This window comes from Gorilla gorilla, chromosome 15, assembly GCF_029281585.2.
Source record: "Gorilla gorilla gorilla isolate KB3781 chromosome 15, NHGRI_mGorGor1-v2.1_pri, whole genome shotgun sequence".
In the NCBI taxonomy this organism is placed as follows: domain Eukaryota; kingdom Metazoa; phylum Chordata; class Mammalia; order Primates; family Hominidae; genus Gorilla; species Gorilla gorilla.
The window spans coordinates 78729133-78751822 of record NC_073239.2 but is presented as its reverse complement, the minus strand read 5'-3'; the positions used below and the strand labels follow the sequence as shown (position 1 = coordinate 78751822).

General features: G+C 42.1%; 2 protein-coding genes across 3 annotated transcripts in view; both read right to left on the bottom strand.

Moving 5' to 3' along the window:
- SYT16 (synaptotagmin 16) overlaps positions 1-4398 on the bottom strand; it is a 318945-nt gene extending 314547 nt beyond the window's left edge. For both annotated transcript variants that reach the window (XR_010130767.1, XM_055361139.2), the window contains exon 1: positions 4188-4398. Coding sequence is in view for 1 of the 2 variants with exons in the window: in XM_055361139.2 (XP_055217114.2) it covers positions 4188-4200 (13 nt within the window). In the remaining variant the exon portion in view is untranslated. The remainder of the gene's footprint in view (positions 1-4187) is intronic.
- A 16038-nt stretch (positions 4399-20436) lies between these two features.
- SNAPC1 (small nuclear RNA activating complex polypeptide 1) overlaps positions 20437-22690 on the bottom strand; it is a 34249-nt gene continuing 31995 nt past the window's right edge. Inside the window, exon 10 of the mRNA XM_004055269.4 lies at positions 20437-21945. Coding sequence (XP_004055317.2) covers positions 21911-21945 — 35 coding nt within the window. The 3' untranslated portion in view covers positions 20437-21910. The remainder of the gene's footprint in view (positions 21946-22690) is intronic.

Genomic DNA, 22690 nt, shown 5'->3' with positions numbered 1-22690 from the left:
TGTCGCCCAGGCTGGAGTGCAGTGGCAGGATCTCGGCTCACTGCAAGCTCCACCTCCCGGGTTCATGTCATTCTCCTGCCTCAGCCTCCCGAGTAGATGGGACTACAGGCGCCCGCCACCACGCCCGGCTAATTTTTTGCATTTTTAGTGGAGACGGGGTTTCACCGTGTTAGCCAGGATGGTCTTGATCTCCTGACTTCGTGATCCGTCCGCCTCGGCCTCCCAAAGTGCTGGGATTACAGGCGTGAGCCACCGCGCCCGGCCAAGAGTGGAAGTTCTTAACTAAGAAAGAAAGAGCTCTCTTCAGCAGAGAGGGATCCTAAAGAAATGGGTTGTCCTGGGGGAAATTCTTTAACAATGTAAATAATTCTGTTCCTCTTAAAATTTTCACATAACAGTTCAGCATCCATGGATGAATCTTGTTTGAATTAATTATTGCTATGATGGTTTCAAAGTAATAATTTTCTAACTCTCTTTGTCTATATTTTTTAGTTGGCATCATTTGTAAACTTTTTAATAATGACTAGGGTTAGAAATCATTTAACTCAAGATTTTCCATCCATTTTCAGCCAAAGTGAAGCAATTTTCTTTTAAAGTCTATGCATCTGAAATCCTGAATATCTCAAGTCACTGTTTAGCACTAGTTTCTAACGTGGACTTGTTGAGGGTTTATATTTGATCCCAGAGCCCCACCCACCCTCTTCCAGGACTGAGCACTGAGTGGAAATTGCTGATGGAGTAGACAGGATGGGGAGAAAGGAAACTGCAGGTTGCCAACAAGAAAGAAGGAGGGAAAAAGTGGCTGCTGGTGGAGACTGACTGCAGGGCAGGAACATCAGCCTGGGATGCAACAGGCAAAAATGACACAAGATCAGCCAGGAAACCAGGAGCACCCAAACGGGGACAGATGTCTCCTTTTACAATACCAAATGTTCATCTGTCACAGCCCCAAAGACACATCTACCTGAAAACTGCCCAAGATTTCTGGGGTATAATAGAGTTAGATGTTTCCAACATTACCTAAACATGCCTGGCTGTTCCTAAGAAATTATTCTTACAAACAGACTAAAGTGACTTCAAAACTAAACACCTATAAAAGGAAGTACTAATAATGCAACATATGCCATAAATGGAATAAAAAAATAAAATAGCGCTTCACTACTTTTGTGTTCTGGAAATGAAATATTATCTGGAATACTTGTCACTGAGGAAATCATGAAATATTTCAGTACCCAAGTACCACCACTTTATATAACAGACTGGGATCTCAAAGTTCCTCACGATTTCATGATAACTTACTGAAAACCTAGTTGAAGCTCTCGAGTTCTCCTTTTCTCCTCTGGAATCTGCCCTTAGACGGCATGCTATCTAGATATAAGAACATTTTCTATTGGCTATGTTCTTTTTTGTGAACATTATAAGTTTCCAGGCAAATATTTTAAAAATATCTCCATATTTTATATAATTTACATGCTACATTCATATAGAAGGTCTTTCTGGATTCTCTCCAGAAATGACTGGAATAGAACACTTGGATTTCGCCTGGTTTTAGAACCAATTTTTCCCTCAAGGGGAAATTTTGTGGGGGAGAAAAATGGGGGTTGAGGGAAGCACTCAGCTATAGCCCTAAGGCAATATTGTGCCCAGGTTTGATTTATCTTATCGAGGTCATGTAGTCACTGCATGGTGACAAGACAGGACTGCTAAAGAAGTGATCATCACTCTGTTCCTACCTCCCTCTCACCTGTCACTTCCTCACCTGCAGAGGTAAGGAGAAGGACAGAGGAACAGTAGTTCCTGTATCACTGGAACTTGTTAGAAATGTGAATTCTCAGGATGCACCCCAGACTTACTGAATCAGGAACTCTGGGAGTGAAGTCCAGCGATCTGTTTCAATAAGTCCTCTGGGTAACTCTGATGCATGTTAAAGTTTAAGACCTCCTTTTTAAAAATACTGATGTCAGGGTCTTTTTTAAAGCTCTCTGGAGTAATTCTAATATGCAACTAGGACTAAGAACCAGAGCTAACTAAAGAACTCTGTATCTGGGAGAAGCCCTGGTCTCTACGTTTTCAAAATCATCTCCATGCTAACAGAAGGTTGTGGGACTTCGGGCTGCAAACGTGGTCAAGCTTTGCGGGAAATTTTTCAAGACACTGACTGAGAATACTTTCTTTCTCTCCCTTTTGATAGTAGGGACACATAGTAAGCCTCTCACATTAGTTTTGAATAAGAACGAAGACAAAATAATGTTTCTCCACAGTTTGGAAACCTTTCAGATTTCTAGCTCCATCTCAGCTAAGACAGAACATAAGATTGAGCCTAAAAAACTGGTCAAGAGCTGAGATGGTCAGATAGCATCATAATTTTTTCATAAACAAAATCAATGGGCAAAAGTTTGATTCTTCAGTACAGTTGAGTATACCATATAAGGAAATAGAAGAAACATCAATCTAAATAAATTGGTATGGAAGCATCTCAGTTTATTTTTCTAGGGTACTAAATGTATCATCTTAACCAAAACATAAGAAAATAAATAGCAGAACAGTGTCTCACTGCATGTGTGTGATGCACAGTTGCTGGTAGATACTTTGAACCCCTTTGCCTTTGTTTTTCATTAATAACACAATAAGGCCAAATCTCATGATCTCCTTCTTTGTTGAGTCTTACTTTGTTAAGTAAAGCCTCAACCATAATTTTTTTTCTAAACACACACACACACGAACCGAATCACACTTTGTATAAATGAACAGAGCTAAGGAAAGGGAAATTTGGCCCAAATTAGCTGATTTTACTGGAAACACCTGATCAACATTTTTCTCTTTAAAAAGGAGGAAAGCATGTTGGTATCCCCACACATATCAGATGATGGCAAAACAGCAGGGAGAGGACAACCACCATTTACTGAAGGCCACCTGTGTGCCCATCGCTTGTAAGAGCTATGAATGACAGCCTTGTCCTAATTTAGAGAAACTGAGGACAGTGCCATGGTCCCACTGCTAGTGAATTCTAGAGAGATAAAATACAGGTCTGTTTGACTACAAAAACTCAAGCTCTCCACACTATCCTAAAGCTGTGTTCTTGGCTGGGATAATTGTTTACAAGAAAAATAATAAATTATTGCAGAAATTTTGACATCTCATTTTCCCATCTCTTTTCCTCCTCACCTCTCAAAAAAAAAAAAAAAAAAAAAAAACACCTTCCAAAGGGCCTCTGTAGCCAGCACACCATTTGATTTTTGTTTTTTTCCTCTGTGGCCCAGACTGGAGTGCAATGGCAGGGCATAGCTCACAGCAGCCTCGCACTCCTGGGCTCAAGTGATCCTCCCGCCTCGGCCTCCCAAAGTGCTGGGATTACAGGCCTGAGCCACCACATCCAGCCCCATTCACTCATCTAATGAAGTCCCTAACATGCGCCAAACCTGTGCTAGGGACTTTGGATGCTAGGTACGCAGGTGTGACTTGGTTTTACTCTGAACTCCCTTTGAAGCTTCACTAATACGTATCTGGCTTCAAACGCAACTAACTTAACCAGTTTTCACAGACGGGATTCCAATTTCCAAAGGCACTGAGCCATAAGAGCAGCGGTGCCAAGATGCCAAAAGCAGGCCAACCCAGCGCCTTCCAACGCTGCCATTCAGAGTTTCAACCTGATGTCTCCAGGCACTCCTCCCACCCACTGACCATGGTAACCAGATGCGGTCTCCAGCCGGCCTTGTGCTGCCCGCTGCGAATACAGCCCGTGGGCCACCGGGCAGCCGTGCCCTGCAAGCCACCCTGATCCCCAGAAGGCAGACGCACAAACCCGACCCAGAACTCGAGGCGAACCTTGAACTCACAGCGCCAAAAACGCGCAGTGCCTTCGTTTGCCCGGCTCGCTGAAGGCTGGCTCTGGGCCTGGGGGCAGTGCCCGCGAAGGGCTGCGATGGCAGGCCCTGCTGCCACACGGCATCGAGGGTCCCTCCGCCTCGGCGCCGGGCGCACGCCCTTCTGCCACATCCCTCGCGGGGCGCGCCGCCAGGGCCACCTGCCCTTTCAAGCCCCGCCAGGCAGCCAAGGGTGAGGAGCGTAGAGGGACCCGGCCGCTGCTGCCGCGAGCCAGCACAAAGGCAGCGTCTGAAATCGAACTTCCCACCCTGGGCACCGCGGCCTCCTCCCACCCCTGGCCTCCGCGGCCGGAGCGCACTCACTGTCAGTCGCCATGGTCGGACGAGGGGGCTGCCCGGCGGCCGCCCAGGCTCGGGGAACCGGCGCCGAGCCCGGCCAGGCGCGCGCTCCTCAGCAGGCCCGGTGCGCTCGGGGGCCGCGCCGCGCACAGCCCCTCCTGCCGCGCGCCCCCGCCGCGCCGCCCCGCGCCCAGCAGCCGCCAGCCCTGCGGCCGCCGCCGGCGTCCTGAGAGCCCGGCCTCCCGGGCAGAGCGGCCGAGCTGCGGCGCCCAGAGGCTGGATCTCCCCCTCCTCTCCCCGCCGCGTCCGTCCCCCTCCCCTCCTTTCCTTTCCCGCCCCTCCCCCAAAGAGGATGCTCGCAGCAACTTGGAAACACGCTCCCGGCCACGCTAGGGTCGCCTCTCCACGCCACCTTTCCTACAACGTTCCCGCTATATCCTTGTTTTCGAGTCACCTTTTCCATACTCCGCTTCATCCCTACCTCGAGCTTCTCACCAGCGGGTGTGCGACCCCATGCTCAGCCCCAGCTGGAAGGAGCAAAGCGAGAGAAGAGCTAGGGGTGTGGGGAGGATGAGCCAGGTGCTGGGCATTAATCCTCAGGGGCAGGAGCTCTCCTGCGAAACCGCTCAAGGCCATCTCCGTAGGCTCCAAGTGGGCCGTGCTCTTCATGTCACCCTCTGTTTTGTCTCCGATGTGAAAATAGTTCCCAGCACGTAGTAGGCTCTCAGCAGATTTCTGTTGAGTGGGTGAATGGATGTCTTTATAACTGGATGCCTGCATGAATGAATGAATGAATGAATGGCCAACTAACTGATTGGACGTCCACTGGATGAGCAACTGATACATGACCATAGCCAACTACAGCCCTGCCACTGACTAGGGATGGACGCTAGAGTAAAGTAAGTGGACCAGGCCGAATGAGTGAGCCGGAGTCTTGTGCCTCACAGGCCATTGTGGTTCAGGAGGGCTCTGAACTGAGGCTGTCAGTTCAGAATGATGTTGTATACATCTTCTTGAAGTCCAAAAACCAATTTCTGATGGATTATTGGATTATTCTGCCATTACTTTTGCACCAACCTAATCTATTAGGGGACAGTTGTACATTAGAAACCCCCGTCTCCACCACCAGATCCATCATGTGAAGGATTAAATGGCTCAAACACATGTCCTAAATTACATGGCAGGCTAGATACTTCTTAAAGATACAATACATTTCGCCCAGGCATGGTGGCTTAAGCCTGTAATCCCAACACTTTGGGAGGCCAAAGTAGGAGAGAATCACTTTAGCCCGGGAGTTCAAGTCTGCAGTAAACTATGATTGCACCACTGCACTCCAGCCTGGGTGAAAGAGCAAGGCCCTGTCCCTAGTTTTTAAAAGAAGAAAAAAGGGCCGGGTTCACGCCTGTAATCCTAGCACTTTGAGAGGTCTAGGCAGGTGGATGGCTTGAGCCCAAGAGTTTGAGACAAGTCTGGGCAACATAGTGAGACCCTGTCTCTAGAAAAAATAAAACAAAAATTAGCCAGGCTGGTGGTGCATGCCTGTGGTCCCAGTTACTCAGTAGGCTGAGGGGGAAGATCACTTGAGGCTGGGAGGTGAAGGCCACAGTGAGCTGAGATCATACCACTGCACTCCAGCCTGGGTGACAGAATGAGACCCTGTCTTAAAAATAAAATAAAATAAAAATACAAAGATACAATCCATCTGATGCATTTGGAGATGCACATTCAACCCAATCAGCCCCGGGCTGGATGCTGAGAAGACTCAGGAGCAAGGCTCCCGTCTGCCTATCCACTAGCTCCCGTGTGGCTAGGCAGACAGAAAACTGCCAGAGAACAACACAGGAGTGCTCTCTGGTCAGTTCACAGAGCACGATGAGGGAGAGAATATTCTGATCAGGCTCCACATTCTGATTCAGTCCACCTAGAGTAGCACTTAGGGGTGTCCTTTTTTAAAATTGTGTTTAGCCTTTATTTGTTTTAACACACGTGATTCTGAAGCAGACTTCTAGTTAAGAACCACAGAGACCTGGTTCATTTGTCTTTCACAACAACCATCTGCAGTAGACCCAAAAGCCAACACTCTGGAAGTGGGTTGGATGGGGAAAAGGAAAAAAGAATTAAACATGACCCTGGAGTCTTTAACCTGTTTGGAGCTCACAAACCAGGAGGTTAAGCTGGTGTGAGGGCAAAAAGGGTGGGTTGGGCTTGGATTCAACTGAAGGGTCAGTGGAACATGTGTGAGGCTCCTTATTCATTAATCAAACTGGCTTTTCCAAATGAGAAAAAGAAAAAAAAATGACAATTCAAAGGATATGTTCAATAAATGATTTCTGAATAATGGACCTGTTGGATAGCAGGTTTGCATAGCACCAGATATCAGATGAGAAGGGGTTAATGAACAAGTAGATTTCATAGAGGCGGAGGCCCCAAGCATAGATAATTCTCTTAAAAAGTTTAATGGTGAAGGAATGAAAGAGGATGGAGAGCTTTGGAAGAGAGCAGGATCAAGATAAGATGGGTTTTTTGTTTTGTTTTGCTTTAAGATAGATTTCTGTACACATATTGAAGTATTTAATATATAAAAGAATAAATTTTCACTTTTCTATAACCAAATTAACTTTCTGGCCCAAGCCCCTATTAGACCCATTGTTACGGAGTTTGATTTTACTCAGTTCAAGGTAAACATCGATTCAGGCTTTTCTCAGGCAATTCAGAGTTTTCCTTCCCCATTTTTTCTTGGGGTTGCATCCATGTTTGGAAGGACAGGTTGGGTAGCATCAGGGATGGTAAGAGGTATCAGGCCCCATCTGTCCCTTATGGGATGTACCTCTTTTGTCTGGACCTCAGAGCTCGTCAGACCTCCACAGCCATGAGTGTGGGTGGCAGCCACCACTCTGTCTTCTCCTCCACACCAAAGCCCCTTCAGGTCTGACTTTTTCTCCTTGACTTTCCTGTTGCTCTGGAGAGGACAAGTTTGGCTACTCACCCATTCCATTCTAAGGAAACAGTGAGATCTGCGGAGTCTCAGGCCTTTTCTAACAAGCCAAACAACCATTTCTTTCTTACCATTCCCTTACTATGTGGTGGAGGGGAGCTCTGCATGATGGACCACCAAGCAAGACATTTAATGTGACATGAGACAAAGGTCCCCTTATGGCTCAATTTCCCCAGCCTATCTGGAAGTTCTACCACCTCCCGGCCAATGCATGACAATGGGATGCTTTTCTAAGAAGGGGTATAGGATGTTTTCAGCCCCATGTAACTGCACAAGGGTGGCTTAAACAATAACACACCTTGTTATATATCAAGGGATCCAAAGGTGGGTGGTCCCGTGATTGATTTAGCATCTCCACAACGCCCATAAGAACTTGGACTCCCCACCTTCCTCCTCGGCAGTAAGGCTGCTGCAGCACAAAATCTCCCAAATCTGGTGGGAGAGGGGGATATTCCTCCTTGTCATTTTCACTCTTTTTTTTTTTAATTTGAGACAGAGTCTCACTCTGTCTCCCAGGCTGGAGTACAGTGGTGTGATCTCGGCTCACTGTAACATCAGCCTCCCGGGTTCAAGTGATTCTCCTGCCTCAGCCTCCCGAGTAACTGGGATTACAGGCTTCCACCACCATGCCCAGCTAATTTTTGTATTTTTAGTAGAGACAGGGTTTCACCATGTTGGCCAGGACGGTCTCGATCTCCTGACCTCAAGTAATCCACCCACCTCAGCCTCCCAAAGTGCTGGGGTTACAGGCGTGAGCCACCGCGCCCAGCCTCGTCTCTCTCTTTTTATCAGAAAAGGAAATCTTTGTAAAAGCCCTCAAAGGCCTTCTCCACCATTCTGGTGGCACTGGAGGCTGGGAACGCAAGCATCTGTTATTTTCAGCGTTTATGGCACAAAGTGGATTCTGCCAACAAGGAAGAAGGGGGTGGGAATGACTGCCAGGCCCACCGTCAGTGTCTGCCATCGTCTTCTTATACCCTCGGCAGACTCTTGCCTCACTGCTGTCCTTTATGACCCTTCCCCTCTCCATGGCTAAGGAAACCTATCTCCTAACAGGCTGGAAAACTCACTCTTGAAACATCCTGCTTTCTTGCAAATCTCTGTGTCTTACATTTGGACCTTCGCCTTTGAAATTCAAAAGCCAAGATTTTGGCTCTTTTGGTTACCTCCACACCTAAGGCTGGAGATAGTAAAGTTTAGTTAGAGACGGGGAGACCCATATGATAAGTGAAATTATGTAACAGGAATGAAAAATGCATAACTCCATAGCAAGCTAGGATTTCTTCAGTACACTTGTGAAGCAAGAGGAAAGAGCCACTGGAGAGGAAAGATCTAAAATGCAAAGAAAAGGCCAGGCGTGGTGGCTCACACCTGTGATCCCAGAAATTTGGGAGGCCAAGGAGGGCAGATCACCTGAGATCAGGAGTTCGAGACCACCCTGGCCAACATGGTGAAACCTCATCTCTACTAAAACTACAAAAATTAGCCAGGCATGGTGGCAGGAGCCTGTAATCCCAGCTACTTGGGAGGCTGAGGCAGGAGAATCGCTTGAACCTGGGAGGCGGAGGTTACAGTGAGCCGAGATCACACCATTGCACTCCAGCCTGGGTAACAGAGGGAAACTCTGTCTCAAAAATAAAATGCAAAGAAAGGTAGGAACAGGTGTTAGTGGCAGCATGGCCAGGACAGGCAGAGAATTTCATCTTTGATAAACGAACCATTTTCAGTCTCAGAAACATAAGTAGAGAAAGAGAATGTTATGATGAAAAAGGATTTTATGAAGCAGGAGGTTGAAGGAGCTCAGGCATGCGACGTGGTCTCAAGTTTCTCTATAATATAGCACCTGAGCTTAGTTGCCAAGAAGGAAGTGGAAGAGGTGGATTTGAGGATTTAGGAGCATGGAAGAGGTTTTAAGATGTCTCTATTAGGAAGAGGAAATGAAAGGGATGAATAGAAGAGAAGGACTTCCGGCCACAGTGGGGGCCCTCCTGGAATTAGACCTCAGAAGTGCAGAAGGCAAGGCAGCCATTTGGAAGCAGGTAGTGGAAGCAAATGGAAATTGAATTCTGGGTTACTGTGTCCCCAAAATAGCCAGCCATAGGGATCAGGGGGTTGGAAGAAATGAGTGAAGCCACAGCAGGAGTGAGGAGGGAGAATGCTGAGGGGCCCAGGGCCTGGAAACCTTGAAGATGAAGGGTAGGAGGACAGGCTCAGGTGGTCTGAGTGAATGTTAGCTCTTGGGACTGTATATACATAACAGAGATTGGGACAGAGAAAGGGCAAGACTGAACAATTGCATTAAAAATGTTTCAGCTGGCCAGGCACGGTGGCTCAAGCCTATAATCCCAGCACTTTGGGAGGCCGAGGCAGGCGGATCACGAGGTCAGGAGTTCAAGACCAGCCTTGCCAACATGATGAAACCTTGTCTGTACTAAAAATACAAAAATTAGCTGGGCCTGGTGGCACGTGCCTGTAATCGCAGCTACTCGGGAAGCTGAGGCAGGCAGGAGAATTGTTCGAACCAGGGAGTCAGAGATTGCAGTGAGCTGAGATCATGCCACTGCACTCCAGCCTCCCTCTCAAAAAAAAAAAAAAAAAAAAAACTTCAGCAAAGATAATTTACGATTCTTGCGGGGCTCTTCTGACTTATTTGCCATAATTGTAATTCAGATGTCACCATTCACATTGCTTAAGTTAATTTCCAGAATAAGGTAGGACAAAGACCTTTTATACACACTGCACAGAAGTTACTGTATAGGCTCTCTGACCCTTGGCTGATGACCGCATCCTGCTGACTTTATCAACACTCCGGCTATAAACAAGAAATGAGAGCAAGGCAGGGTGAAGGGCTGCAGCCACATGCTGAGTGGGTCTGTGTCACCGTGGAGACTATTTCTGGTTGAAATAGCTATTGCTTTTTCTTTGTTGCCGTAGGTGGAAATGGAAAAATTATTTTAGCTGTGCGTGTGGCCTGCAAGCTACTGAGCATTTTATCTGACACCAAAGGAGAGGCTTTTTTTTATTGTTCTTATAGAACTTACCTTTGAGTTTCATTAGGTGTCTATATCTCTTTGCAATAGTATCTCTGTATATTTCCTAAGCCTCTGAACTCAAGAACTTCAGAACATTCAAATATGACATAGAATATGGTAATAAAAATTATAGGATCTTAAAAATAGCCATTAGATAATAAATAGGATTACGTTCTGATTTCATCCTTGCAAGTCATATGGAGAATGAACAGAAGTAAGACAGGGCCACTCAGGTGGAATTCTGGTCTGGAAGGTGGAAGGCAGGGCCTAGGTTTGATGGTTAAATTTCCAACAATGACTGGAGAAATTCAGTGACCTAAACCCAGAAAACCACTGGCTTATGGTTGCCTGTCTCCCACTCCAAGTTGTCCCTATGCTGTCTGAACACATACAGGCAAGGCAAGTAGTTAAGGAATCTATGAGTTAGAAATTTACAAGTAGAATTAAGTGTGGGAATAACCAGTTTCAGGGAAAAGTAAGAGTCTGTAGACCAGGCAGACAAATAGGTCAAACGGACGGCTGTACTGTTCAAAGCCATATGTGTGAATACTCTATTGATATTTTTCTTGTGACTAAGTAAAGCCTATTTTTAAAAAGTACTTTTTAGGCTGAGCACAGTGGATCATGCCTGTAATCCCAGCACTTTGGGAGGCCAAGGCGGGAGGATCACTTGAGGGTCAGGAGTTCGAGACAGCTTGGTCAACGTGGGGAAACCCCATCTCTACTAAAAATACAAAAATTAGCCAGGCATTGTGGTGCGTGCCTGTAGTCCCAGCTACATGGGAGGCTGAGGCAGGAGAATCGCTGGAACCCAGAAGGTGGAGGTTGCAGTGAACCGAGATTGTGCCACTGCAGTCCAGCCTGGGCGACAGAGCGAGACTCTGTCTTGGGGGAAAGAAAAAAAAAAAGGACTTTTTAGCAGTCATTCAAAAAATAGCCCAAAAAGTACACAGTTATGGAAATAACACTAACAGTCTCAAGCAAGACACACTCACCCTGGGGTTAAGTATGCTTGGACGAGAGAGAGAACAGGGACCCAGGAATGCATTATCATAAATCTCCATTTTTGCCAAAGACAAGCCTAGGCCAGCTTTCACCAAGTATAAGCCTCAGATTACCCAGCCCAGAATCACCTGGAAAACTGTTAAAAATGCAGATTTTCAGCCCCTAACCAACACTTACTGGATCTGAAGCCAGCAATGGGACACTGTAATCTGCACATGAGCTAGCCGGGTGTTTCTAATACATCCTAATACATGTAATACTTACCTAGCTCAGGTAGCAGCAGCTGGTTACAGAATAATAAAACTGCCTGGAGACCTGGAATTTCACACCTGGGAGTTTCTGCTTCAGTTTTCTCTATCTACAATGAAGAGCCACTAAATGCTGACAAGTAGCCACTAGGAAACAAATTTAGTGTTAACAAACTTTTTAAATATCTTACTCATATCTAATTAAAGATATCTATTTTGAAAGTCTTCTTATCCTTCTTTTTATCCTCCATGAAGATAGTGAACTAGTCACAGTTCTCTATAATTAAGTCCTCATTTACTAACTGTCTTAGTCTCTTTGGGCTGCTATAATAAAACACAGTAAACTGGGTGCTGGTAAGCAACATAAATTTATTTCTCACAGTTCTGGAGGCTGGGAAGTCCAAGATCAAGTAGCTGGCAGATTCAGTGCCCAGCAAGGGTCCATTCCTCCCTGTCACCTCACATGGTAGAAGGGGTGAGGGGTCTCTCTGGGGCCTCTTTTATAAGGGCACTAATCACATTCATGAGGGCTCTGCATGAATGTATTCTTTGCAATACTTATACAATATCCACTGAGATTCAGACTCGTGTGTGGTGGTTAAAATTGTAGGCTCTGGAGCCAGACCACATGGCTTCCAATAACAGCCTCACTACTCACCAGCTCTGTGATCTTACGCATACTACATGCCATCTTTGTGCCTTTGTTTCTTCTTCTGATAAATTAATACCCACTAGGACTTTCCACTTCTGGCAGTATGACAGACAGATATTTTCAAAGGGCCTTCTCATTCCTCCTGAATATACTACTACAAAAAAAGGTTAATGCATTCCTGTGCTCACCAGAAAGTAGCAGAATCTCCAAGGAGAAAAACAAAACAATTAGCTGAAACCAGAGCAAGAGGCAGTAGGATATTAAGCAAGTGGAGTAGAAACCAATGAAGTAGAGTTCATCTAATAATTCCTGAAATCAAAAGATCAAACTTCGAGTGTAACCTAATATTCCAAGGACTCAAAGGACTTTAGAGGTATCAGAACAATAGTATTCTTGGCTCATAGCAGAATCAAACATAAATCCTCTCTAAAGGAGAGCATCCCAAATTAAATCCACAGGATTCAGTATAAGAAAATTTGAGCTCCAAATAAAGATCACCACCAAATACAACAAGGATACAAGTCACCAAGAGTGAGAATCAGCAAAACAACAAATAATAGACTGACTGGTTGAATTGCAGATACTGAAATTAATATACAGGATGTAAATTAATTATGCTTGAAATATTTGAAGAAACAAAATATGAAATTGAAAAGCTGATCAAAGAACAAGAAAATATAAAACATGTCTAGACAGACATAAATAAACTCTCAGATACAGAACAAAAAAAGTAAAAATTAAAAACTAAATGGATGGAGCTATTGACCAGGCCAGGACTTATCTCCTCTTGGCACCACAAGTTTCAGGCCAAATGAGGCCTTCCTAGTAGGCTACACCTGCCTGGTTTCATTTCCTGTAGTCATCTAGCCTGTACAAATTGCTAGAGATAGTCTCCTCATTTTGTTAAAACTTTATATCAGAAAACATATTTAAATCCACCAAAGAACAAGGTGATTCTGACTTGACAACCCTGAGGAGTCACTCTATATTCTTCATTTTCTTTTCTGAGGAAATTCAGTCTCAATTATGGAGATCCAGAAACATTATAAAGCAATTTAGTCCTAATTCTATCAAGGGTAGTTTTGTGAATGAATTATATTTGTAAATATAAGGGATTTTTTTAAGTGGTAACAAGACAAACTATATCTTGTGACTGGCTGGTTCATCTTTATTTACAAATAAACAGGATGATTTTCCAAACATACACGCTCTAAATAAAGGACAGTGTATTTAGTTCTTAAACACAAAACAAAAAGTTTCTGCTGGGAAAATTTTATGAGCAACTTGTTGAAATTTACAGAGAGAATACATTCAGTTAACCACCTACAATAAAATGACATGTTAGCAAGAGAAGCAATATACCAATTATGCTGCAAGAAACTAAGAGATAAATCAACTATGTAAAACATGTAATAAAGGCAGAAGAGTTAACCATTTGTGAGACTTTAGCAAAATTCATTTCATTTAAAATCAGACACACCATAAGAAGTTCAGTTCCAACAAATCTTGTGGGTGTTGCCTTCCCTAAAAGTGATCAACTAGCTAGGCAGAATGGCTGGCACCTGTAGGCCCAGCTATTTGGGAGGCTAAGACAAGAGGATCTCTTGAGCCCAGGAGTTCGAGACCAGCCTGGTGGATATTATGAGGTCTCATTGCAAATAAATAAATAAATAAATGTTGTCAACTGAAGCTAACATAGCCCACTTAATTGTTACGGTGTTGAAGTATTTAAAAATTAACCTGCGGGTAAAGTAATTATATGAAGGTTTTCTTTTTTATTTGTCTTAAGTAAGGTTTTTTAAAACCTCATATTAAAGTACCTGCAAGAAAAAAAGACTACTGCATATAAAAATATTTTCCTCAGAGCATAATCTGTAATTAGCCTGATCAAGCTTTGTAGCTTGCAACCAAGAGCAAATTAATAACATAATTGATTCTATAGTGCTTAGCATTTAGGGAAGATTAGCCTCCTTGAAAAATCAGGGATTTTTACCCTATTTTCAGAAGTGCATCAATTTATTTCAAGCCATTAGGTTAACAAGACACTAAATTATGATCAAATAGCATTTGGGTGACTTAAATGAGTTAAGTCATACTCCCAATCTAATTGGAATCTTCGTAAATTAGGAGACACCCTGCACAAATCCAGGGAAGATGGTTCAGTAACTTCAGGGTAAATAGGGGGATGTCACCTAATGATTACTTTCCGTGATAGCAACTGTAAGGGATTCAATGCTGTAAAGGAGATATGCATGTTTATACAACTTTACCTGAGTTCACTCCCCTGTCCATGGCACTGGGCAGGTAGGACTCAGGCAGAATGTCATAGTCTTACCTATCTGAGGAGTCAGAGAACGGAGTTTGGGCTGTCAGAGTGGTTAGAAGTCAAGATGGGAAATCCCTGAAAGGAGCCATCATAGACAGAAACTCCAAAATCTGTGTATAAAATCCCCTCAGATCTTTGGCTGCAAGCAAGGCAAAAACCCCCATGATTCTAGGGCAAATAGCTAGAAATCTGAAAGTCCCGAGTGGGTATTTCAGCAGCTGACCACCCAAAGGTCTCCTGAGTTCAAAGTTCAAGTCTTGCAAGAATAGAGTCATGTGGCAAACACTTCATGGTTTCCATTAAACTTCAAAAAGCCCACACCTTAGATTTAGGGACCACTTCCAGGACTAAGGGATTTGCCCTAAAACTAAGGATCAAGCTGACAAAGCCTACAATCAAGCCCCTTTAAGTATAAGATGCTCTGTCATAACTTAACTGCCTTATAGAACAAAACTCAACACTCTTTAGAGGAAGGTGATAGAATTCAGAGTCCCTAACATGTATTATCATACAATAAAATATTAGTAGACTGGGAAAGAAACATGAAAATGTAAACCACAGTCAATAAAAAAATAAATTGGTCAATAAAAGCAGATATACTCTTTGGGGGAAACAGACATACTGATGCCCCCAATGTTGAAGCTAGCAAACACTTCAAGGTAGCTAAATTTGCTAAACCTATAGCACCTATAGTATAAATTTATAGTATCTATAAAATAGTATAAACCTACAGCAAAAAATGTTATAATTGGTGAAGAAATGGGACACTTCAGTGCAGATATGAAAACCATGAAGAAGAACCAAGGAGAAATGTTAGAACTGAAAAATATTACATCTAAAATTAAAGTTATTGAATGGGATTAACAGCAGATTGAATACAAAAGAAGAAATAATTCATGAACTTGAAGACAAGTCAAATCATTCCATCTGAAGCACAGAGAGAAAAATTACTGGGGGTGTGGGAGGAAGCCACAATAACATTTGGGACAGTATTAAGCAGTTAATAGACATGTAATTGGAGTCCTAGAAAGAGAAGCAAGTGAGACCAGTGCAGAAAAACATATACAATATACTGGAAAAATTAACTGCACTAGGCACATCATGCAAATGGCTGAAAATAAAGTAAAAAAAAAAAACACAACAAAACAAAAAAAAAACTTAAAAGTGGCCAGAGAAAAAGGGCGTGTTATATACCAAAAAATGGGTAAGAATGAAAACTTCTCACCAGAAACAATGAAGGCTGAAGACATGCAACAATCCTTAACGTGATGAAAGAAAAGAGGTGTCTACCTAGCAAAATATCCAGCAAAAATATCCTTCAAAAATGGCTAAATAAAGACTCAGAAAAACAAAATCTGATAGAATTGATCTCCAACAGAACTAAGCTTCAATAAATTAAAAGAATGTCTCCAGGCTGAGGGAAAAGTATTCCAGGTGAAAGCATAGATTTGCATGAAGGAATGAAGAGCAGTGGATAAGGTTCCCATGTGGGTAAATGTAACAGCTTTTTCTCCTATTTTTTCCTTTATTTAAAGTAAGAATATAACTGTATGATGGGGTTTATATCATAGCAGTAAAATATGATGACAATATCGCAAAGGATGGAAGAGGATAAAATGGGATATATCCATCCCTAACTTACAGGTAGATTTTATTACGTCTCATATGCAGATTGTAATCTCAGAGCAAACCCACGCTGCCTGATACTCACTGTGCAATGCTGCATCAAATGAACTTTTTTTTTCTTTTCTCTTTTTTTTTTTTTTTTGAGATAAAGTCTCACTCTGTCCCCCAGGCTGGAGTGCAGTGGCGCAATCTTGGCTCACTGCAGCCTCCACCTCCTGGTTCAAGTGATTCTCCCACTTCAGCCTCCCAAGTAGCTGGGACTACAGGCACGTGCCATCACACACGGCTAATTTTTGTGTTTTTAGTACAGATAGGGTTTCACCATGTTGGCCAGGCTGGTCTTGAACTCCAGACCTCAGGTGATCCACCTGCCTCGGACTCCCAAAGTGCTGGGATTACAGGCATTAGCCACCACATCCAGCCAAGTGAACATTTTTGCCATTACTTGTTTACATTATGAAGTTAAAATATTTACGACTGTGTTTGGCATCATTATCATTTCCATCAAATCCATGAATAGAATGACAAATCCATGAAATTTTACAGGCTTGCCCTACTCACAACCCCTTCTGCAGAAAGCTGACAGAGTTGGGTCCTTCCCCATAATTTGCCCTGTCCTGAGGTATACAACCCTTCTATACTGTCCACAATTGATTGTATCAGGGATCTATGTCCTAGTTAACGGGCATCATCCTTTCAGTTGGACATAAGGGACCCCAGGCCGGGTGTGGTGGCTCACACCTGTAATCCCAGCACTTTGGGAGGCCAAGGCAGGCGGATCACTTGAGGTCAGGAGTTCAAGACCAGCCTGGCTAACATGGTGAAACCCCATCTCTACTAAAAATACAAAAATTAGCCAGGTGTGGTGGTGCGCATCTGTAATCCTAGCTATTCAGGAGGTTGAGGCAGGAGAATTGCTTGAGCACAGGAGGTGGAGGTTGCAGTGAGCGGAGATGGCACCACTGCACTCCAGCCTGGGCCACAGAACAAGACTCTGTCTCAAAAAAAGGGTGGGAGGGGGGCGGGGCTGGGTGTGGTGGCTCACACCTGTAATCCTAGCACTTGGGGAGGCCAAGACGAGTAGATCCTGAGGTCAAGAGTTTGGGACCAGCCTGGCCAACATGGTGAAACCCCGTCTCTATTAAAAATACAAAAAAAAAATTAGACGGGCATGGTGGCACATACCTGTAGTCCCAGCTACTTGGGAGGCTGAGGCAGGATAATCACTTGAACCTGGGGGGTGGAGGTTGCAGTGATCCAAGATTGCGGCTCTTCACTCCAGCCTGGGTGAAAAAACGAAACTCCGTCTCAAAAAAAAAAAAAAAAAAAAAAAAAAAAAGGAGGCCAGTAGCCAGAATAATCTCCACCCAATCAGGGAGCTCTATTTTGGATTATAACTAATAGAATCAATCCGATCCTCTTTCAGGGACTATAGAGAACAAGAGAAGTAGCAAAGGGCAAAGTGGGCAGGGAAGCTGGAGAGCACATGAATAAGAAGATGCACATTGTAACTACAGGGCAATAGACATCCACTTCAAAAGCAAGGACTCAACCCAGCCGTCTAAGCTGCTGGTGTTCACTACATGACAAAGAGCCATTTTTTTCCAGCTCTCCAAGAAGTTGTGCCTCTGATCAAGTATTAAAATAAGCCTCCAGCATTTAAGATAATGTCAATGTGACTTTGTTCCTTGTAACTTAAAGGAGGCAGCCCGAATTCATCATAAAAAGAAAAATTCAGACCTGCAATATACAGCACATTAAAATAAATGTCAGGCAAAAAAATACCACATAAAAAAAATTATACAACCCGAAGTCTAGGCTTTGACATTTACTTTCATAAAGGGAATAAGAAAAATGTGCAATGAAAATTACTCTATAGTTGTTCAAAAGATAAATGAAAACGTGAATACTTAAGCACCCACAGAGTTTGCTCAATGCCATTTAAAAAGCAAGCATTCTTCAAACTAGAATTCAAGAATCAAGGGTAAGTTAGGAAAGCATTAGTAATTATGCTTATTTTCCTGGGCTCTTTACATCAAAATGAAAGTAATTTCCAGCCCATAAAGCTCATTTTTAAAGATACCGCAATTAAAGATATTTTATCTCTATATACATGTGTAAATCTTTTGTCATAATCAAAATAGGTTATTGGAAATAAAATATGTATTGTAGTCAATTCAAGTTAAAAAAAAGAAACCTGGGTCTCCTTCAGTTGTCAAGCCATGAGAGCTTGGTCTCATATCAATCTGAAGATCTGTGTAAACACATAAGCTTTCAATTATTATAACTTTAAAAAGCCGCTTCAAAAGTCACCACATAATTACTTTGGTTTCCTTGGCATCCAAGTACTTTTTAAAAGCTTACTTTTTAGCTGTAATTATTTTGAAGTTTAGTGTTTGTATCTTTGCATTTCCATTTCCAAAGCACTCTGCAGTTCTTAATATTTTTGAACAAGTCAGTAAAATAGTTTTGTAGCACTTTAAAGTTTTTAACGTAGTTCCCTAATAAATCGCTGTTCTGAAAAATCCCTATATAAGACAAAGCCTTTGCTCAAAAGTTTGTTCATTGTCTCTCCTTTTGCTTGCAAATGGTATAACTGTGTCTGTCTCAGGGAACAGTCACTTTAATTGGGTATTAAAGAGACTGGGAATGTTTCTCCTCATTGAATATATCCACTCACAGGAAAACTTTGAGTTATTAAGACAAAGGGGTTATAAACCCAGATGGGATCTTAGATGTGCTTACAACATAAACTCATAATAGTACTACAAAAAAAAAACAAAGATGACACTATGATTTCTCATAGAGAACTGCATATTCCCAGGGTAGTTTTCTTCTGAAGAAATTAGGATACTTTACTTCCAAAGTCAAAAATATTCCCCTAATTAAGCATCCATACAAGCTGCATTTTCCTTATGACTCCACTTTTTATTCATGGGTTTTAAGATAACCCAAATAAACCTGGTATACAACATTAATACTACTATAATTCTAATTATCTACTTTGAACAACACTTTCATATACTGGGATTTCTGGGAGTGGTGTGATTTTAAAACAGTGTATGTTTATATACACTGCCACAACCCTTCTTCTCCCACAAAATATTAATTTAGCAAATATTTAATACTGAAATCATGCCTTTATCACTTGGTACAGTTATTATAATTAAGTTGGCAATATAAGTAGCTTAATAGATAACTAGTATTTGGACTTCATACTTTAATTTTGAAAACTCACTGTAAAACACAGATATGTTCTATTTGAACTCTGTTCAATGAACTTCAATTTCATATTTAAAGCAAGTCTATCAACTGATTCATACCTTATCTTCAACATATACTCATGAAAAACTCACTATTGCGGCCGAGTGTGGTGGTGCACTCCTGTAATCCCAGCACTTTGGGAGGCCAAGGCAGGTAGATCGCTTGAAGTCAGGAGTTTGAGACCAGCCTGGCCAACATAGTGAAACCCCATCTCTACTAAATATATAAAACCGGCCATGGTAATGCATGCCTGTAATCCCAGCTACTCGGGAGGCTGAGACAGAAGAATCGCTTGAACCTGGGAGGCGGAGGTTGCAGTGAGCCAGGATCATGTCACTGCACTCCATCCTGGGTGACAAAGGGAGACTCTGTCTCAAAAAAAAAAAAAAAAAAAATTAGCCAAGCATGTGGTCACACACCTGTAGACTCAGCTACTCAAGAGGCTGAGGTGGCAAGATAGCTTGATCTCAGGAGATTGAGGCTACAGTGAACCAAGATCACGTCACTGCTCTCCAGCCTGGGTGACAGAGCAAAACCGTCTCAAAAAAAAAAAAAAAAAAAAAAAGGAAAAAACGGAAACCTAGGTATATGAAGCCATCACGGAACTGATGTACTATATAAGCCAGAGCCAGCCTTTGTTGGAACTCACCTGATTTTAATAAATTTTCCTTCTCGGTTAAGCCATTTTGAAGTGGAGTTTTACTGCTTATAGTTAAAAAAGTATCTTTCTGGATTTCCACGTGTTGGCTTATATAAAAAAAACTGAAATTATAAGACTGAGCCCTGTGTTTATAACTCAGAAGCATGACTTACTAACTTTGTGAATGGGGGCAGGGCACTAACCATCCTGAGGTACAAGTGAAACAATACCATGTATTTTATAAGTACAGTTATGAAAAAAGAGGGCAATTCAGTGTGTTAGCTGTACAATGTCTATAAACTTTTAACAGTCAGACAAGTTCTGGCAAACAACCTAGTATATCAAGTGGGGCCAATAACGGATCTACACCCCAACCTCAGAATGTTTAAATCCAAGATGCTCCACCTAATGTCCACATTATGAAAACTGCCCCCTCTATGACCAAATATATTTGAAGTCAAAGGAAACAACTGTGACTGCATGAATGCTAATACATGAAAATTTTATTTGGGTCAGCATTAGCATTCTGATTTTTAAAGATTAGATATAAAGATATCACAAATTTGATCTTCAACGCAAACTTTTTTTTTTTTTTTTTCTTTTTTTTGAGACGAAGTCTCACTCTGTTGCCCAGGCTGGAGTGCAGTGGCACGATCTCGGCTCACTGGGTTCACACCACTCTCCTGCCTCAGCCTCCCGAGTAGCTGGGATTACAGGCACCCGCCACCACGCCTGGCTAATTTTTCGTATTTTTATTAGAGACGGGGTTTCACTGTGTTAGTCAGGATGGTCTCGATCTCCTGACCTCGTGATCCGCCCACCTCAGCCTCCCAAAATGCTGGGATTACAGGCATGCAACCCAAACTTTAAATCCCTTAATAATACCAGGCTGGAAAACAGCATGAAGTATAATCAACTGTGAAACAGGTTAAGGCTGCGTACAGTAGCTCACACCTATAATCCCAGTACTTTGGGAGGCTGAGGCAGGAGGATAGCTTGAGCCCAGGAGTTCAAGACCAGCCTGAGCAACATAGCGATACTCCATCTTTATTAGGGGGAAAAAAAAAACAGTTGAGCCAACAACATGATAGGGATATGGTCTGCTATTGGCAGCAATTCAAACAACATGGCTCAAGCAATCTCTATTAAAATGTCTGGAACAAGAAATTAACAGAGTGGCATATTCATGAAGCTACAGATTTTTTTTTTCTGTGAATATCAACTATTCTGTACCAGAGACACATTCTGAAATTTACATTATTATTCTTAAAGATTTTATTACAAAGTACTTAAATACTTAATACATTAGTATTTAAGTACTTGTTAGTACTTAGTTAAATTAGTAAATTAGTATTTAGTAATAATAAACAAGCACTAAAGAATATTTAATTGCAGAAGTAGAAAATACATTGTGAACTTCCTAAGTTATCAATCACATGTTATGAGAATGTAAGTTTTATGTATTAAAAAATAAAACAAGGCAAAAACTTTATTGCACTTAACAATATACAAAATAGAATAAATATACAAAATAAAAAATCCATTATCCGACTGTAGATACAAAATAATTAGTAATTTGCATGTAATAAACATTAATATTTCAATAAAAAATATTTTAAATAAAATAGAATAGTATTACCAGACTGTATTAAGACAGTATAGTATCACAAAATGTTATAGGAAATAGTAACAATCTGCAAATAACATAATTTTTTCTATTACATACTAAATACAAGTTTTATCTCCATTTATGCAAATCATTAAAGAAAATGTTAAAGAATTCTTATTCTAATTTTTTGTACTTTTATTCTAGAACTACGTATTGCAATTTCCAAGAAATAACCTACAGATTCCAAGAAGGATTTTTTTAATACTGGCAGTCTTCCTGTTCAATACACAAAATATCAATCTTTCTTCTGTCAGAAAACTCAAAATTAAAAACTACACCAGGCTCGTTGTTCAGTGTTTTCTCCTCTTCTTGGATGCAGTGAACTCTAAAGACATGAAGTTTAACAGTCAGTCAGATCTTAAAAAAAAAAAAAAAAAAAAAACAACAACAACTGACACTTACATGATAATACCTAATTGATAATATACATTTCAACTACATAGGTGTCTAACTGGTACAACACAGTAAGAATGCCCTCACAGCAAAGACACAACAAAAAAATCTTAAACCTGACATATTCAAGAATTTTTTCTTCAAAATGATACAGCAGTTTAAAACATACTATCGGCCAGGTGCAGTGGCTCACGCCTATAATCCCAGCACTCTGGGAGGCTAAGGTGGGCGAATCATGAGGTCAGGGGATCGAGACCATCCTGGCTAACATGGTGAAACCCCATCTCTACTAAAATAAATACAAAAAATTAGCCGGGCGTGGTGGCACATGTCTATAGTCCCAGCTACTCAGGAGGCTGAAGCAGGAGAATTGCTTGAACCCAGGAGGTGGAGGTTGCAGTGAGCCAAGATCGTGCCACTGCACTCCAGCCTGGACGACAGAGCGAGACTCCATCTCAAAAACAAAACAAAACAAAACAAAAAAACACATAACAACAAAAAATACTACCTCTATTGAGATAGTAAGATCTCAATCCTATTGCAGTATCAATCTATTGAGATAGTGGCCCTTAGTCATTCTAAATCCTAATTAATAATAAGTTACTGTGAAGTTGTTTCATATGGGTACACCCTCCCTATAATTATATGAACCCAGGGTGCTAGATCTCAAAGGTATT